We start from the raw sequence: 17,511 nt of genomic DNA, 5'->3' as shown, positions 1-17,511 counted from the left end.
TCGTATAATATGGGTTTCATTCTGATGCTTCTAAAAACCACACTATATTTATGACCATTATTATTTAATCTTTGATGTTTCCCTTAGATTTTCGGAAAAAATCTAAATTGTAAGTAACTGATTAAATATATTTCATCAACTTTTGATATAACGTAGTTTATATGCTTACATCTGTTGTTATAACAAAACTTGTCGTTGTTACATGAAACGGTTGATTTTAGATACTAATGTCCGATAATAAAATAGGTGTGTTCAATTGTTAGTAGGATTATAATCTCGACTAATTTTATTGCTATAAATTAGGGTTAGGCGTATGGTAGGACTATTGTTGGGGTTAGTGTTAGGGACAGGGTTAGCATTGACATTAGCCAGCAATGTGTGCATTTAGTCAACTACCAGTAACCTAACACCCTTTTTTAAAAACGTTTTATTATCTGACACTGGTATAAATATTCCCCATAAAACTATGTTCGCATCAACTACAACATATTTCTCGGCTTTCTATAACCCGGACGACACGCTTTGTGTATATTTAATTTCAGTCTGTCAGAATATATTAGTCTTTTAACAACATTTAGGATTTGCTAATAATAGATGTAGACTGGCTGATCTTCAGTTTTCAGCAACAGTAACTTATAATTATATAAGTAGATCAAGACCCGATAGCAATGTAATAAAAGATAGTTTTTGTAAAGAAGTATATGTTTAATTAATTTAAAAAAAAACAGCAAGCTGGCAGACTTGATGGTGACGATGTAACAGATGTAACATCAACATTTACTAAATGAACCTCCAGTATATTACACGATCCTGACAACGTCTATGTGAAACGCTTGCTTTACTAGAGCAGGGGTCGGCAACCTTTTGAAGCGGAAGAGCCAAAGTTAAAATTCTCAAAATGTCCCTGGTTTTAAAGAGCCACTAACATTTTTTTTTTATTTCAAATATTTTATTTTTTTATTGAGATTATTAGTATTTGTTCAAGGAACTGGAGAGCCGCATCTTGATATCAAAAGAGCCGCATGCGGCTCGCAAGCCGCAGGTTGCCGACCCCTGTACTAGAGTACTAGATATGATTTTGTATCAGTTAATAATTTATCCCAAAAAACAAATGTTTTCTAACGTATCTTAATGTCCTAACATTCATTATATGTCATGTTTTGCATCTCTCAGAAACATGTATGCACACATATCACTGTTTTAAAGTATATAACCATATACGTTTTTAAATTTCAAAAAAGCATGCTGCTTCACGATATTCACAGTTTTAAAGATTAATCGTAGGTTTTTTATATACTTACCTTGTATTTTTCTTAAAACGTTTTAATTATTCTTATGACGAACTAGATAGTGATTATTTAAAAAAAAATATCTGTGCATGGAGCTGAAGAGCCGCATCTGGACATCAAAAGAGCCGCATCTGGACACCAAAGGAGCCGCATCTGGACACCAAAAGAGCCGCATCTGGTTCGCGAGCCGCAGGTTGCCGACCCCTGGTCTAGCCATTTTCAAATACAATGAAACATACTTTGTTTTTTAACTAGGCTTTAATAAATTTTAGCAAATTCTTCTACAAGCGTCCCATACGTGGGACGCTAACAGAATATGGGTTAACTTCCTAGGCCTTCGGTGCTGCAGCTGCTTGCGTGCCATGTTGAAATTTAGAAAAAATATATTCTTATACTCATGTAGAAAACATAATATCAGTATGGCCAAATTATGGGAACGTAGATAAATAGGAATTAATCGCTTGTCTTAGAAAAATCTATTCATTCAAGTCACTGTTTTCAAATTTTATAATAAGGAAAATTTTTAATAAATTATTTATTAAAAACTACTAATTTTTTTCTTCCAAATTTTGTGAAATAATTTTTTCTTTTAAATTCTATTAAGACATTTTTTTCAAAGAAGTATCTGTTTTTAAATTTATTAAAATTGATAGATCTATATTTTTATTTGCTTTGTCTCCCTTTATTTTTTATTTTTTTTATTTTTTAAATAAGATAAGACAAAATGTATTGGCAAATACGTATTTTAATAATTTATAACCACCTATTGTTTCAGATAGTATCTTTACTGATTTAAATGTCTAACCAATAGGATATGAAACATTTAATGCCATGGTAAAACTGTACATGATATTTATAACGTTAAAATTGCTTAATTAATTATTTAGTTGAGTTAATTAGAAACACCCAACGTTTAAGCTGGAGTTTGTCGGTCAAATGGAAAAAACTGCCTTCATGCAAAAGGTATTCGGGGAAATAGGGAATGTGTCTTAAGTACATTGAGAAGAAAATTAGCAACTTGTTTTCCCTGCTTAAAATGAAAAAAAAAATTACAGAACAAAATTAAGAGACAATTTAAACAGAACATTGGTATGATATAAAGTTGTAGTGGCCTAATATATAGTTAATCATCACACTAAACATACTTACAATATACGTCATTAAATACGTCATTAAAATATGTATAAATAGCCGTATTGGCTAGACCAGGGGTCAGCAACCTGCGGCTAGCAAGCCGCATGCGGCTCTTTTGATGTCAAGATGCGGCTCTTCAGCTCTATGCAATTATTAATAATTTTTTTTATTTTCGAAACTTAAAAATATTGTCCTGCAACATTTGATGATGAGTGATATAATAAAAAAAATATAAACAATAATCACTCGCTATTCTATTAGAATATTTATTTACTCATTATTTCATTGTACTTTCTATTGAATTGTCAAGCCTGCATTGAAACATTCAACTTTATGGTGGATATTACAAAGAAACTAAAAGAGCTAAATGTAACACTGCAAGGAAAGGAAAACACAGCCTATGACTTGCTGGTGGGTGAAACTAGCGTGTTAAACTTACAATAAAGTAGTTATCGTATCTCGCTAACTTTTTTTTTCAATAATACAATCAAGTTTTTAATGATTTGTTAGTGTTTTTTTAATAATAATGGCGATTAAACAAGTTTGCGCCCCTTATAAACAGTGCCTTAGTCAAGGGCCTAGTTCGCCGTAATGCTAACGACGTTCCCTTTGAAGCTGTATTTTATTTATCGCTTCAAAATTTTATCAACTACACAACCATGGATACAATAATTTTAATTCAATATAATGTTTATTCGTGAATTTCGCTAAAGGGTGGTATGAGCCTATCAACATTGTGGGCGAATACTCAGTCTACTATCCTACCAGCCCTGATACATTGAAACCATCAAGTCGGTCACAATACCTTCCAGAGATTGCTTCAATTAATTCATATGATATGTTATATGTGGGGAAACTTAGCTGTCAGTATCAATTTTTGGGGAGGAGGGAGGGGGTTCATGTACATGTTTGCAAAACATTTTAATATTATAACTAGTTATTTTACAACTAAAACACGTGTTTAATTTACATTCAAATTATAATCTAAACCATGTTTAAGCTAAAACATTCATGTGTCAATGTATACACGTCCATTTTATTTTACGAACTAAACAGGGTTATATTTTTGTATGTGAAAGTAAACTAGTCATGTCCTAGGTTTATGTCATTCAATTTTATTTTAGGACCTAAAAGGTAGTATCATATCTACTTAGACAGTATAATATATGGGTTAAAATGTATGTCTCTTATAAAATAACACATAAAGATATATTTATTTTCTTCTTGCTTAAACATCTGAAATGGTATCAATTAACATTTGCTGTGTTCATGTACATTTTTTGTTACGATAAATGGGGATAAAATCATTACTTGTTAGCACCAGACGGAGGTTAGTCTATTTTATTATGTTTTTGTTTTCTATGATTTATAGTAGAGATGATAAAATCATTATTTTGGTGTGACACATAAGGTAAGGTAGGACTGTGCTGTCTTTAAATTAATGAATTAAACTTTGAATTAAACTTTGAAAAAAAAAAACAACTAAGCAGTGGCACAATATACATCTGTATGCAAGTATTACATTATAGGGCTAGAATAATAGAACTAAAATAAAATGAGAGAACACAACAAGATCGGAATATTATGGTTTTATGGTGTTAAATATATGTTATTGCGTTAACTTTATCAACTGCATGTACATGGGTCACCATTTTATTTTTGTTTACGTGTGAAATCACATTTAGTACGGCATCACGAACCAATGGTCCAAATTTGTGGCATTAATTCTAGCTGAAGTCATACAGCTTGGAATTTTAGCTCATAAATGAAACGAGCGCCAACTCAAACCACAATTCGGTATATCTAAAACTAAATGGTGTAGCAACTATTGAATAGCACTTTGAGAAAATAAAAGTTACATAAGTGACATTCTTTTCAAACATATCGATGTTGTGAGCGAATGTTAAGTAAACTATCCTACCAGCCCTGATATAAACCTGCCCTACCAGCCCTGATATAAAACTATCATACCAGTCCTGATATAAAACTATCCTACCAGCCCTGATATAAAACTATCCTACCAGCCCTGATATAAAACTATCCTACCAGCCCTGATATAAAACTATCCTACCAGCCCTGATATAAAACTATCCTACCAGCCCTGATATAAAACTATCCCACCAGCCCTGATATAAAACTACCCTACCTACCCTGATATAAAACTATCCTACCAACCCTGATATAAAACTATCCTACCAGCCCTGATATAAAACTATCCTACCAGCCCTGATATAAAACTATCCTACCAGCCCTGATATAAAACTATCCTACCTGCCCTGATATAAACATATCCTACCAGCCCTGATATAAAACTATCCTACCTGCCCTGATATATTGACACCATACAGTCTGTGACAATACCTTCCAGAGATGAAGTCCATCAATGTGTATGCTGCTATATCAGATATCATATGTGGGGAAACTCAGCTAGGCTCTCTATATCAACATCAATGTGTATGCTGCTATATCATATGTCATATGTGGGGAAACTCTATATCATGTACGGCCGGGGTGGGGGAAGGTAGCATGTCAGACATTTGTTTGATCATTTTCCCATATATTGCCCCTGCTCTCTCTTTCGTTTAGGAAATATATTAGACTTTTCATTAACAAGTCCATTTTTTTTAAGAGATATGTAGATTTAAGCTTCTTGTTTACAGTTAAAAAAAAAACCGAGGTAAAGCATACGGACAGTAAACAGTGGTTGATTAAATTGAAAATTCAATTTTAAATATTGGGGTGTCGGCGCCCCACGTACATGTGTGGTTGAGCGCCCAAAGTTTCTATCATAACCCTAACATGGTTTAAATATTGGGGTGTCGGCGCCCCACGTACATGTGTGGTTGAGCGCCCAAAGTTTTCTATCATAGCCCTAACATGGTTTAAATATTGGGGTGTCGGCGCCCCACGTACATGTGTGATTGAGCGCCCAAAGTTTTCTATCATAGCCCTAACATGGTTAAAATATTGGGGTGTCGGCGCCCCACGTACATGTGTGGTTAAGCGCCCAAAGTTTTCTATCATAGCCCTAACATGGTTTAAATATTGGGGTGTCGGCGCCCCACGTACATGTGTGGTTGAGCGCCCAAAGTTTCCCAATGCCTGTCTTAGCACACGGGATCCGCCTATTGGATGACCTGCACAGCGGGATCAGTCGCGATACAATAGGGTTCTCCCCCGGCGCCCCGGGCTCCCATATGAGCACTATGGCCCTTACATTCGTTTAAAAGGTGTGTTCTTCTTCACCATTGATGAGGGTAGTCAGAGTAAACTAAAGGTTTGTTTACTGCACATGTTGGTGCGTCTCCAGTAACTAATAATATCAAAGAAATAAAGTGCCGACACAATTATATAAATGAGATCTGAGAAACAAGGTCACACAATAAATAAAAAAAATACATTATTGGTAAAAGTTTGATAACAACATTTTAAAAAGCTTCCTCAGTTTTTCTCACGTAGGACTAGTTCTAGACTTTAAAAGACCGTGTTTCTCACATGGACAATTCTATGTGGCCATCTCACGCGTTGTTAAAATGTAAGAATAATGTTTTTATTTTAAAAACGGTGAATATCGTGTATTATTGTTATTAAAGTATACTACGGAAAACGAAGTATAACTTAAGATGAGTGTTTTATTTTTAATAAACCGGGAGTGATCTCCTCTAAACTTTCTCGAATATTCTTATATAAAACAACAGGGGATGGGAACTCGGGATATAGTTATGATTTTTAATCCATTTTAAATACATACACTTTTTAAAATAAAATAGAATCTCATAGAAAAAAGTATTGCACACCAAGCGAACGCCAAATAAAAATGTTCATAATGGTGCGCAATAGTATTAGTACTTTATAAATTTAGATGCGTTTTTGAGAAATCGGAAATAGCGTAAATTAGTACTTCCCGTCAACGGAAATCACTCAAAACAGAAGGTAGAGAATTAGATCTTTTACTTACAAGTGAAATTTCAATTATCTATCTAAAATATTACTCAAGTTATAGGCTTTTGAAAAATTCAAAGTAGAAAAAGTACCACTTCCGGTTATCGGAAATCGCTCAAAAGTTGATACAAATCTACGATTTGATAAAATACTTATATATGAAATTTCATCAACCTAGCTGTAACGGTACTCAAGTAATCGTGTTTACACACACACACACAGACACACACACAAACAGACACACAGACATACGGACAAGATTGCAAAATTATGTTTTTCCGTATCAGGGAGGGTTAAAACGTCGAGATTTGTATAAATCTCGATTTTTTTTTTTTTGCACGATTACAATACTTTCTCTATACTACGTATATACGAGAAAGTAAAAAAGCGACACGAGATCATTAAGCGAGCTAATTATGTGTTGTTAAAATATTATAAGGTTACGAATTTTAAAACACTAACATGTGTGCATATATTTTATCTTAGAGATGTGACAAATAAAAGTCGATGAATGTTACATTCAACATTCTCCTAAAATATTATTTTTTCAGCAGGAAATATTTTCAAATATCAAATCTATTCTAGCCCTGCCTTGCATGTGAATCACACCTTAATTTTGGAGCGGCCATTTTAAAACTTGGTTAAAAGTTTAACTTAAAACAATGCTTGCCTTTATAGAGGTGTGTAAGTCAATATAAGGCATATGTAATTAGAAAACTCATTATGATATTATACATACATTTCTGGTTATTTTACACTAAGCTAGTTTATAGAACATCTTGTAGTAAACCAATGTTATTGTGTTAGACTCATTCGAATGTTTATAGAATTCCCCCATCAGTAAATACATACTATTGTATAAGACTCATGCGCATGTTTATAAAATTAACATTACGATGTGAAAAATGAAAAAAAAAACAACATTGTGTTGAACGACCTTGCTTTGTTATAATAAAACTTGTTGTTACATGAAACGGATGATTTTAGATACTGATGTCCGATAATAAAATAGGTGTGTTGGGTTGTTAGTAGTATTATAATCTCGACTAATTTTATAGTTAGAAATTAGTGTTGGGCGTATGGTCAGTGGCGTAGCTAGGTCGGGTGTCACCCGGTGCGGCACTTAATGGTGTCACCCCCCCCCCCCCCAGAGGCATAGAGGCCCTTCCCAGGGACAAACTTTCAAATTTTCGATTTGCACCCCCCCTCAAACTTTCGATTTGCACCCCCCCCTCTCAAGTTTTCGATTTGCACCCCCCCTCAAACTTTCGATTTGCACCCCCCCCCCTCGAGTTTTTCTCTATATATTTTGCTATTTTTTGCCTTGGTGTCACCCCCCTAAATGGTGTCACCCGGTGCGGTCCGCACCCCCGCCCCCCCTCGCTACGCCCCTGAGTGTAATCCATAAACGACGTCACGCTTTTTTGGACGATTTTCACCTCCACCTCCCCTCCGTCATACATCGTCACAAAAAGCCAGAACCCCATCCCTAAAATGACGTCACACTTCAGCCTGCAACCCCTCTCAAAATTGCAGTTGAATTTTTCTTAATACATCGATATTGTTCCAAAATCTTGTCTGAACTCTGTCTATATATAGAGTATTTTTATCAATTCCTATTACAATTTATTAAAACAGTTTTCTAAAACCCAATATAACGTCTAAAATTAGTTTTCTAACATGGCTTTTTTTATAATGCAAAAGTCACAGTGTGAAGTCGCAACATCTGAACCCCCTCATCACACACCGTCACAAAATTACGCCCCCCCCTTCCCCTGCGAGTGTGACGTCATTTATGGACGAACCCTTAGGCTATAATTAAATTTTACAATAATCTCCTAAATTCTAGGCTAAATGATAGATCTAGTTAGTAAAAGTTTTAGGATCTAGATCTAGATCTAGATTAGATCTATGTTTTCAAGGGAACACTATCTAAAAATTAAATCTAAAGTTCTGATTGTCTAATCTAATTCATAATATCTTAAGCAGTGAAGTTATGTGGCAGACTCAGAAATGTTAATTTTAGGGTAATTATTTTAGTTATGATCTAGATCAGGGGTCTCCAAACTACGGCCCGCGGGCCGGATGCGGCCCGCGAGGTCCTCTCATCCGGCCCGCGGAGATCTTTTTGTCCAAGGAAAAATCGTTTGTTGGTGATGGCTGAGGAACTTCGCCCAGAAAAATCAAAGACATGCCTGAAAGAACCTGGCCCCCGAACTGAAATTTGATAGTTAATGCGGCCCTCGGTGCTGCAGCTGCTTGCGTGCCATGTTGAAATTTAGAAAAAATATATTCTTAAACTTATGTAGAAAACATAATATCAGTATGGCCAAATTATGGGAGCGTAGAAATTTAGGAATTAATCGCTTGTCTTAGAAAAATCTATTCATTCAAGTCACTGTTTTCAAATTTTATAATAAGGAAAATTTTAATAAATTATTTATTAAAAACTACTAATTTTTTTCTTCCAAATATTGTGAAATAATTTTGTCTTTTAAATTCTATTAAGACATTTTTTCAAAGAAGTATCTGATTGTCTAATCTAATTCATAATATCTTAAGCAGTGAAGTTATGTGGCAGACTCAGAAATGTTAATTTTAGGCTAATTATTTTAGTTATGATCTAGATCTAGATCTAGATCAGTGGCGTAGCGAGGTCGGGTGTCACCCGGTGCGGCACTTAATGGTGTCACCCCCCCAGAGGCATAGAGACCCTTCCCAGGGACAAACTTTCAAATTTTCGATTTGCACCCCCCCTCAAACTTTCGATTCGCACCCCCCCCCCTCGAGTTTTTGATTTGCACCCCCCCCCCTCAAACTTTCGATTTTCACCCCCCCCCCCCCTCAAGTTTTCGATTTGCACCCCCCCCCCCCTCAAACTTTCGATTTGCACCCCCCCCTACAGTTTTTCTCTATATATTTTGCTCTTTTTTACCTTGGTGTCACCCCCCTAAATGGTGTCACCCGGTGCGGTCCGCACCCCCCGCCCCCCCTCGCTACGCCCCTGCGTATGGTATGACTAGGGTGGTTGGTGTTATGGTTAGGGACAGGGTTAGCATTGACATTAGCCAGCAATGTGTGTATTTAGTTAACTACCAGTAACCTAACACCCCTTTTTTTTAAAGAACATTCTATTATCGGACACTGGTATAAATATTCCCCCATGAAACTATGTTCTCATCAACTACAACATATGTATTCGGCTTTCTATAACTCGGACGACTCGCTATGTGTAGGCCTATATTTAACTTCAGTCTGTCAGAATATATTAGTCTTATAACAACATTTAGGATTTGCTAATAATAGATGTAGACTGGCTGATCTTCAGATTTCAGCAACAGTAACGTATAATTATATAAGTAGATGAAGACCCGATAGCAATGTAATGTAAGATAATTTTGGTATAGAATTATATGTTTACTAAATTTAAAAAAAAAAAAATATATATATATATATATATATATATATATATATATATATATATATATATATATAATAGCAAGCTGGCCGACTTGATGGTGACGATGTAACAGATGTAACAACAACATTTACTAAATGAACCTCTACTGTACGGTTTACCTACCACAGTGGGGCGGCAACATGCGGCTCGCGAGCCGCATGCGGCTCTTTTGATGTCGAGATGCGGCTCTTCAGCTCCATGTACACATATTAATATTTTTTTATTTTTTTTTATTTTCAAAACTCATTAAAATATTGTTCTGCAACACTCGATAACGAACGATAAAAGAATCAACATAAACAATAAACACTAGCTATTCTATTAGAATATTTAGTTACGCCATATTTCAATGTAGGCTACTTCCTATAAAATTGTCTATCCCAAACTGAAACATTCAACTTCATGGTGGAGATCAAAAATAAATTAAACGAGCTAAATCTAAACCTGCATTGAAAGGAAAACCCAGCCTATGCCTTGCTTGAAGAATATAATTGTTTCGAAAAAAAAAATTGCTTCATTTTGTTGAAAACCCGGAGCGCGGTAAATTACTTTATTTTGAAAAATCTGAAAAAAAATATCATGATAAAACCAACGCTACTATTAACATGAATCACTTCAGCATTATTATAAACAAAATGAAGGATGGGTTCACTTAGAGATTTGAGGAAATCAAAAGAAATGAAAGTACTCTGACGTTCATAGTCAGTGTACATTCTCTCAAAACAAAAACAAATAAGATTAACTTTGAGCTGTTTGGAATTGATGCTGGTTCGCTTCAAATTAAATTGCTAGATTTGAAAACCAAACATTTGTGGAGCGGTAAGTTTACTGATCTCAAGAGCAAGTTAGATGATTTGGAGGTCCAGTAAAACATGCACGTTTCACTGTACAACTGGACAGCTCTAAAAGAAATGTCGCGAGTTGAGGCCCTATTACGTGACGCATGGAAAAGTCTTACAGGATGCTAAAGTGAGGTGAAGACGTTGGCTGACATTGGACGATATTCGGGTCAACATATTCATGCGAGCAACGTCTTCTTGCATTAATATAATACCAAGTATACAAGCCAACTAACTAATAAAAATCAATAGGCGTGCTTGAAACTGAAAACGGGTTATGAGCCAGGTTTAAACAAACTTTCAAAAGGCTCGCAAGGTTAAACTGTTGTAAATAGTATTCAGTAATTAAAGTTATACAATTTGATTACTGATTTTATTATTCTATGTTTATGTTTTAATTTGAATAAATATTATTTCATATTTAAATATATATATATATATATATATATATATATATATATATATATATATATATATATATATATATATATATATATATATATATATATATATATATATTTAAATATATATATATATATTTAAATATAAATAAATAAATATATATATATATATATATATAATATCAAATATCAAAATATTTAAATACAAGTGTTATTGGCTCTTTTAAAACTTGGATATATGGTAAATTTTAACTTTTGGCTCTTCCGTCCGAAAGGTTGACGACCCCTGACCTACCAGCATATCACACGATCTTGAAGACGTCTATGTCAGACCCTTGCTTTACTAGATATGATTATGTATCGGTTATTACCACACAAAAAAAGTTTCCAGAATAATGCAATTCAACCCATCAGCATTGTATGTCATGTTTTGCATTTCTCAGACACATGTATGCATACAGATCACTGTTTCAAAATATATAATTATATACCTTTTTTAATTTTAAATTAGCATACAGCTTCACAATCTTCACGGTTTTAAAAATAAAAAAATATTTTTTTTATATTAACCTCGTATTTTTCCTAAAACGTTTTAATTCTTTATTATGACACAACGTAAACGGAATTCGATCAAGTCCATTGAGAAGAAAATTATCTCAGGTTAAGCTGCAACTTTTTTTTTTTGCTGAACTCAAAAAGGGAACAACGATTATGACAGAAGTAAATTAAGAGACAATAAAACCAAAGTTGTTGTGATAAAGTCTATAGTTACACATCAAACGTCACATATTTACAGTATATGTAATTGTTATTATACCAGTGATATATTTATACATAGCCGTATTGGCTAGACCTCGTTCAAACTATAAATAACCATAACATAATAGTTTTGTTAACTTTAACATACACGTTTATACAGACACATTTAAATATTAAAACACTTTTATCAAAATAATAGAAGAATAAATATAAGCTAACAATTTTTTCATATTTCAGCAATAGACTTTAAAATTAGATAATTAAGTCTCAGGCCAGATGGTAATGTGATGTAACATAATCTGTGACACAATCAGATGTTGAGTTAATACAAAACAAATTAACAGCAAGTTGACCGACCTGATGGTGACGATGTAACTACTATGATGATTCCACATGATGGTTGGCTATCAAACTACTGTAATGATTCCACATGATGTTTGGCTATCAGTTTGATGATTCCACATGATGTTTGGTTATCAAAATACTGTGATAATTCCACATAATGTGATAAATCCCCATACACCATCATCTGATGCTACGTCAAATATACGTACTGCTTTTGAAGCTCTTTAAAGCTTTGTTAATTTTTGTATTGCAAGAAAAAAAAAAGACTACATGTGATAGTGATAAACCTACATATTTAAATAATGCATTAATTGGTAATTTGCTATTGTCAACTTCCTTAACAAAACCTTTAGTTTATTAGTATTTTTTGTTAATAACTATTGAATAGTGTCGTAAAAAGTACCAAAGCAGTTTGTATGATCAGAACTCCTTGACCCTAACATGATTTAGTGCGTGGTCAGCACATTTTACCTATACAACTAAAAAATGTAAACGTTTTTTAAAAATGTTACACATTTTTAAAGAAAATACTTTTTAACAATTTTAACAGGATGTTTAAAAAGTAGCATGGGTAGAGTAAAATGATACGCCTTAAATCATCGTCTATAGTGTGAATCATTTCAATCTTTTACAGCTGTAAAATCACCTAAAACGCAGTTAGGATGTAAAAGCCGTTGTTACATCTTTGAATCATTTAGTTGTTAATAATGGAAAATGTATATCAATTAAAGCAAGTGTTGTTATCACTTCCCATATTGTTGTATGCACCATATTAAGGGAAGTAACTGGCAAGTAATTCCCTTAGTCAAAACAAAACAAAAGTACTAGACTGATAGGCAAAAATAACTAAATACGCTACTGTATCTATACATCATATGTTTTAAAACACTGCGTCTTAGAAAACAAATCGTATGTATTTTTGCAGAACTTTTAAATAAATATAATGTTGTTGCTCCGTATTATATATTTTTTAGCGGTGTTAATCATTTACATACATTTTGTATTTAGCGTAATTCTTAGGGAGACTCAGTGCTACTTTATCAAATTCTTTTGCGTATTAAGTGATATTTTATTAACTAAATGTTGATAATCTTAAAATATGTATCTGGTCAAGATCTGTGCAGCAAAATGTCAACTGAGAAAAAAGGAAAGAAAAGAAGCAAGTCCTTCTATAGAAAATCTGCATATGGATCAAAGCGTCCTAGTCCTGGGGCTAATATTTTACAAAAAGGCATGAAAGGATTTCTTGTCATGTGCAATAGCAATAAAAGTAGTGCAGTCAGAGAGTGCTACAATATCCTAAATGAATGTACCGATCAGTTATATGGTCCAAGTCAGGTAATGACAGACACCCACCAAGTAAACAATAATACAAACCAAGACAGTGATGATGAAGATGATGATAATGATCTGGAGAAAGCACTAAAAAAAGAAGTTCCAGGATTAAAAACCTAAACACCAGTACAAAATAGATTCCAAAATGTACTGAGCAATGCTAAAAATTGTGTCTTCATCAGCACAACTGTGGAAGATCCTATAAAACTGGTGACAGGTATAATGGAGGATATAGCCCAGCATGGTTTGAAGAAAGCTCGTTACGCAGCTCGTATTTTGCCAATTGTAGGCACCTGCAAAGCACACACAGATGACATTGAAACGACTGCATCTACTGTGTTACATCCCATCTTTTGTGATTATCCCCCGCCACGTACACTGTTTTGTTTAAAATCTAGAAACAACAATGGGAACACGTGTCCTAAAACACAGGTAATTCCAGCTATCACGCGGGCTGTGGAGAAGGTTAATTCCAGGTTAACTTTTTCTTGGAATGACTACCAGGTAGCTATAGGCCTACTGGTAGAAGTTTTGTGCACGGTGTGCTGTATAGGGGTAGCACCTGATTATATAAGGCTGCGCAAGTACAACCTACAAGAGCTGCAGCAGGGTCCTAAAATAATAGAGAAACTTGGTCCTAAAGAATCATCTGAGGTACACCCTACACAAAATAATTATTGCTTAACTACTAATCAATTCCACTCACAGTAAAAATATCACACATTGTTATATTAGATGTTCTAAAGTCAAAAGTTATAGGCTTTTGAAAAATTCAAAGTAGAAAAAGTACAACTTCCGGTTGTCGGAAATCGCTCAAAAGTTGATACGGATCTACGATTTTGATATAATACTTATATATGAAATTTCATCAACCTAGCTGTAACGGTACTCAAGTTATCGTGTTTACACACAGAAACACAGACACACACACAGACATACGGACAAGATTGCAAAATTATGTTTTTCCGTATCAGTGAGGTGTAAAACGTAGAGATTTGTAAAAATCTCGATTTTTTTTTTGCACGATTACAATACTTTCTCTATACTACGTATATACGAGAAAGTAAAAATGAAGTAACAACGTATAAGGAATAGTGTTTAGTCATTTCACTTTAATAACTTATATTTTTTTGGGAAAAAAAATATGTAATTTATTTATTTATTTATTTTTATTTTTTTTCGGTACAGTGAGTTAATGGAGCTGAAATAAATTTGGGTTTAAAGAAAATTGTTTTACAACTAATAGGCCTACTCGACAAGATGACTATTATTTTCTTCTTCAAGTCTTTATTTTAAACTCTCAGAGATTAGTACCGACACTTCTGATGATCAAATTGTCCTGCTACTGTTACTGTAAGTGTTGGATGTGTTTCATGTATCTCAGCTCACACCCTGAGTGGTCTAAGTGTTGGATGTGTTTCTTGTATCTAAGCTCACACCCTGAGTGGTCTAAGTGTTGGATGCGTTTCTTGTATCTCAGCTCACACCCTGAGTGGTCTAAGTGTTGGATGTGTTTCTTGTATCTCAGCTCACACCCTGAGTGGTCTAAGTGTTGGATGTGTTTCTTGTATCTCAGCTCACACCCTGAGTGGTCTAAGTGTTGGATGTGTTTCTTGTATCTCAGCTCACACCCTGAGTGGTCTAAGTGTTGGATGTGTTTCTTGTATCTCAGCTCACATCCTGAGTGGTCTAAGTGTTGGATGCGTTTCTTGTATCTCAGCTCACACCCTGAGTGGTCTAAGTGTTGGATGTGTTTCTTGTATCTCAGCTCACACCCTGAGTGGTCTAAGTGTTGGATGTGTTTCTTGTATCTCAGCTCACACCCTGAGTGGTCTAAGTGTTGGATGTGTTTCTTGTATCTCAGCTCACACCCTGAGTGGTCTAAGGGTTGGATGTGTTTCTTGTATCTCAGCTCACACCCTGAGTGGTCTAAGTGTTGGATGTGTTTCTTGTATCTCAGCTCACACCCTGAGTGGTCTAAGTGTTGGATGTGTTTCTTGTATCTCAGCTCACACCCTGAGTGGTCTAAGTGTTGGATGTGTTTCTTGTATCTCAGCTCACACCCTGAGTGTTCTAAGTGTTGGATGTGTTTCTTGTATCTCAGCTCACACCCTGAGTGGTCTAAGTGTTGGCTAGTGCGCATGCCATGGTAGAATGTTTGCAAGTAAAACTAGAGACCTAGAGATTTTGTACGTCTTTTATTAAACAAGATTTCCGTTCATAATGTTACATCAGTGTAATCTCATCAGGACTGTGCTGACATCAGATGGTATATGAGTGGTAGGTGTGGGGTGATGGGTGGATGGGTGATAGATACATGAGTGGTAGGTGTGGGGTGATGGGTGGATGGGTGATAGATACATGAGTGGTAGGTGCGGGATGGGTGGATGGGTGATAGATACATGAGTGGTAGGTGTGGGGTGATGGGTGGATGGGTGATAGGTACATGAGTGGTAGGTGTGGGGTGATGGGTGGATGGGTGATAGATACATGAGTGGTAGGTGTGGGGTGATGGGTGGATTGGTGAAAGATACATGAGTGGTAGGCGCGGGGTGATGGGTGTATGTGTGATAGATACATGAGTGGTGAATGATGGATGGATACAATAATGGCCATCACACAGACAAACTTGATAAAACTAACACTGGTGACTGAAATCAATTAAGACACATGCAAGACACATGCAAGACACATGTAATAAAACACGTTTAAGCAGCTACTATCCACGCGTCTAGCTAAGTACTGGTAGGATTTCAATTTGACTATGAAATAACAGTAGAAATGACGTGGTTTACTAATGTGATAAATATCCTACAGTGTTACATTCATTGAAAACATCCCAATATATATTAAGTAATTATGCAATTAGGCTAGAATGAATGCGTCTAATCGAAAACATTCCAAGGGCGATAACCTAAAATATAACTTCCCTAGTAAGGTATATCATTGAATTTTCTTTGTATATACTAAAAAAGGTCAATAGTTTCTTACAATCAATTTACAATGTTCTATATTGATACACGAAAACAGTTTTAGCTTTATTCTTATATGTGTCTTTAAAAAATGGATGACTAAATTAATTACAAAAACAGTGGCCAAGCATTATACATATATCAAAGACCATCGATGGGGTAACATCATTCAACACTATTTCTACTGCCGAAAAATTTGATATATAGGCCTACTTTAATTTTGTGGTCGCAGATTTAAGTGTGATTCAAATATTTTTTTTTTGGAAGGACAATTTTTTTTTCCCAACTGTATTACAATATACTGTCAGTGATCAAGTACGAGTGACGTTTGAAGACATTCATCAAATAGAAATAAATTTAAACTGAGTGACGCTATTTAATCCACAGCGGACACTCTGACAGACAAACAGACAGCAGATACTTTAGTCAAGCGTCAGCTATAACCATGACACAATATAATTAAATGGGCTAAAGAATTCAACACAGTAGACATTAGCGACACCTTCAGAAGCTTACACAACAAAAACAACTAACGTAAAGAAAAAGAAATAGGATACATGCTCATTTACAATACTACACCCTTCTCTAGAAACACCAAAGCAAACACGAACATTAAAATAACATGTCAAATATGTAAACAGCAGGTACAAGAAACAGAACAACATATTTTTTTAGAATGCACAACACTACTAAAAGCTAGGCAAACTTTAGGGACAATACTAGAAACCACCAACACAGACGCATTAAACAAAGCAATCACTCTCGACTCTATAAAGTAATCCAAAAATAAAACAGACGATGACAATAAAATTACTGCAATAACTATTTTTAGACATATAATTTTGACTACTAGGAACACATGTAAATTTGAACTAAAAACCAACAACGATATAGATCTAGAGGCTATATTTAGGACAGTGATTAAGAAAAGACTGGGAACACAGTCATGATTTAAGGCACTGGAATATAGTCAACACATCAGAAATACTATATTCCTTCCTTTGTTTTAAGCCTGCCACTACCATGTAAAGCCTG

The 17,511-nt window shown here is 34.6% G+C and overlaps 1 protein-coding gene across 1 annotated transcript; it reads left to right on the top strand.

Annotated features, from left to right (window-relative positions):
• Positions 1 to 13,278: 13,278 nt before the first annotated feature.
• On the top strand, positions 13,279 to 14,215 carry LOC131939158 (THUMP domain-containing protein 1-like). Its single transcript, XM_059297358.1, is given in 1 exon segment — positions 13,279 to 14,215. A coding segment is annotated over 1 exon segment (918 nt). The 5' UTR covers positions 13,279 to 13,297.
• Positions 14,216 to 17,511: the final 3,296 nt, after the last annotated feature.

This window comes from Physella acuta, unplaced genomic scaffold, assembly GCF_028476545.2.
Source record: "Physella acuta isolate Inbredline_101_S28 unplaced genomic scaffold, ASM2847654v3 ptg000265l, whole genome shotgun sequence".
Classification (NCBI taxonomy): domain Eukaryota; kingdom Metazoa; phylum Mollusca; class Gastropoda; family Physidae; genus Physella; species Physella acuta.
The sequence above is the reverse complement of the archived record's forward strand: the minus strand, read 5'-3'. Positions and strand labels throughout refer to the sequence as shown.